This window comes from Arachis hypogaea, chromosome 8 (genome assembly GCF_003086295.3).
Source record: "Arachis hypogaea cultivar Tifrunner chromosome 8, arahy.Tifrunner.gnm2.J5K5, whole genome shotgun sequence".
In the NCBI taxonomy this organism is placed as follows: domain Eukaryota; kingdom Viridiplantae; phylum Streptophyta; class Magnoliopsida; order Fabales; family Fabaceae; genus Arachis; species Arachis hypogaea.
The window spans coordinates 4,221,753-4,224,594 of record NC_092043.1 but is presented as its reverse complement, the minus strand read 5'-3'; the positions used below and the strand labels follow the sequence as shown (position 1 = coordinate 4,224,594).

The 2,842-nt window shown below is 42.3% G+C and overlaps 1 protein-coding gene across 1 annotated transcript; it reads left to right on the top strand.

Moving 5' to 3' along the window:
* The first annotated feature begins 428 nt into the window (after nt 1-428).
* Nucleotides 429-2,323, top strand: LOC140174628 (uncharacterized). The gene is made up of 3 exons (XM_072200109.1): nt 429-642; nt 1,428-1,567; nt 1,673-2,323. Exons 1-3 carry the CDS (start codon nt 429-431, stop codon nt 2,321-2,323), a joined length of 1,005 nt encoding a protein of 334 aa, XP_072056210.1.
* Nucleotides 2,324-2,842: the final 519 nt, after the last annotated feature.

Genomic DNA, 2,842 nt, shown 5'->3' with positions numbered 1-2,842 from the left:
ACTCTTGAGGATTAGGAAAAGACCACATTTACTTGTCTCTTTGGCACCTTTGCTTACAAAAAGATGCCATTTTGGTTATGCAATGCACCCGCCACTTTTCAACGGTGCATGACTAGTGTCTTTTCCGATCTTATGGAGAGTTGTCTGGAAGTCTTTATGGATGATTTCAGTGTGTATGGGACTTCATTTGATAGTTGTTTAAAGAACTTGGTCAAAGTCTTAGAAAGGTGTGTTGACACCTTGTCCTAAATTTCAAAAAATGTCATTTCATGGTGAAACAAGGTATAGTGTTAGGACACGTAGTTTCTGATAAGGGTATTTCTGTGGACCCGGCCAAGGTTGATGTCATTACCAGTTTACTTCACCCCTCTTCTGTGAGGGAGGTCCGTTCTTTTTTGGGGCATGCAGGATTCTATAGCCGCTTTATCATGAATTTTAGCAAGATTGCATTGCCGCTATCGTGCCTACTTCAAAAGGACGTAGACTTTGAGTTTGATAGTGCTTGTGCGGATGCATTTGAGGAGTTGAGGAGTGTTCTTACCATGGCACCAATTGTGAGGGGCCTTGACTGGATGCAGCCATTCGAGATCATGTGCAACGCGTCAAATCATGCCGTGGGTGCCGCGCTTGCACAGCGCGATGGTAAGCTCCCTTACATTATTACTTATCCCTCAAAGATATTAGATGCGGCATAATCCAATTATACCACAACGGAAAAAGAGCTCTTAGCCATTGTTCATGCATTGGATAGATTTAGATCTTACATGCTAGGCTCCAAAATAGTGGTACATACGGATCATGCAGTTTTAAAATACTTGTTGACAAAGAATGAGTCGAAACCTAGGCTCATACGTTGGATCTTGCTCTTGCCAGAATTTGACATTGAGATTAGAGATCGAAGTGGGTCACAAAATTTAGTTGCAGACCATCTAAGCCGCCTTGAAAATCTTAAATATGACCCATTTCCGATTGATGACTCATTCCCTTTGGATAGTTTGTATGCTGTTTCGGATAGTTTTCCTTGGTTTGCACCTATGGCGAACTACTTGGTTGCTAATATTTTCCTTCCCAACTTTTCAAAACATCAAAGGGATAAGTTGAGGAGTGATTGCAAATATTACATTTGGGATGACCCTCACTTATGAAAAAGAAGAGTAGACCAAGTAATTAGTAGATGTGTCCCAGAATCTGAATTCCAACCCATTCTTGAAGCTTGTCATTCATCCGAGTGTGGCGTCCAATTTGGCCCACAACAGACGGCTAAAAAGGTTTTAGATTGTGGATTCTGGTGGCCAACCTTATTCAAGGATCCTAACCAATTTTGTGTGTCACGTCACCAATGTCAGAAGTCAGGAAATGCATCCCAAAAGGATGAAATGCGTCAACAACCAATGTTGTTTCTGAGATCTTTGATGTATGGGGCATAGACTTTATGGGGCCATTTCCTAACTCAAGCGGATATCTGTACATTTTGTTAGCGGTTGATTACGTATCAAAGTGGGTAGAAGCGATACATACCCGCCTTGATTACGCTAATGCTATGGTTTCTTTCATTAGAAACAATATTGTATGCCACTATGGGTCGCCACGAGCAATCGTGAGCGACCAAGGGTCTCACTTTTGCAACAAAAAAGTAGAAACACTACTCAAGCGCTATGGGGTACAACATAAGGTTGCAACCACCTATCATCCCCAAACAAATGGACAAGCGGAGGTGTCCAAGTGGGAAATTAAGCGAATCTTGGAGAAAATGGTGAATCCACAAAGAAAGGACTGGAGCTCTTGGTTGGGAGATGCATTGTGGGCATATAGGACAGCCTATAAGACCCCGTTAGGGATAAGTCCCTTTCGCATCGTCTATGGGAAGGCAGGCCACCTCTCGGTGGAAATTGAACATAAGGCCTACTGGGCGGTTAAGCAGTGTAATATGGATTTCACCAAGGCGGGTATAGCCAGGAAATTGCAACTTGAGGAACTTGAGTGTATTAGAATAGAGGCCTATGAGAATGCGAGAATTTATAAAGAGCAAACTAAGGCATTCCATGATCATCATATCTGTAAGAAGGATTTCCAAGTGGGTGACGAGGTTCTTCTTTGCAACTCAAGGGTTAGATTCATGCCCGGAAAGCTCCGTTTAAGGTGGGATGGTACCTTTAGAGTAAAGGAGGTGAAGCCCTATGGTGTGGTTGAATTATTCCACCCTCAAAGTGGTACTACATTCAAAGTGAACGGCCATAGGGTAAAGAAATATCATGGCTACAAATCACCGAAGGAGTTAGAGGTGTTCCTACTGGAGGATGCACCCAAAAGAGGAGAAGCTTGAGCTTATGACCATCCAACATAAGGACATTAAAGAAAAGTGCTAGGTGGGAGACACCCAACCATGGTATGATCCTTTTTGTATATACTTTCTTACAGTTAGTTTTAGAGCATTTGTGAATTTTGTGATTTCTTGATGTTGTTGAGTTTGTTTAGGTGTGCTAGATGTTGTTGATTTTGTTGAATTGTTGTGATATCCATGATAATTTTATTAATCTTAGCTTGGTTGAATTGGTTGTGTTGAAGAAGATGCTTCATTTTGAGTGTTGCATAAAATTGTGAGTGTTTTCTTGAACTATCTAGCTGAATGACTGCCAAGATTGTGTTAAAACTGCTTTTCTTTCTGTTGTAAAAAAAAGGGTCATGCACACGCAAGCATGGGCGACGCGTACGCGTCCATGAATCTACGCAACTCCTGGTACAAAAACCCGAGAGTTGTGCGAAATTTGGGCGAGAATGGTCCTGGGAGCATAATCCCTATCCACGCGTACGCGTCCATGATGCGTACGCGTCATTGGTCCAC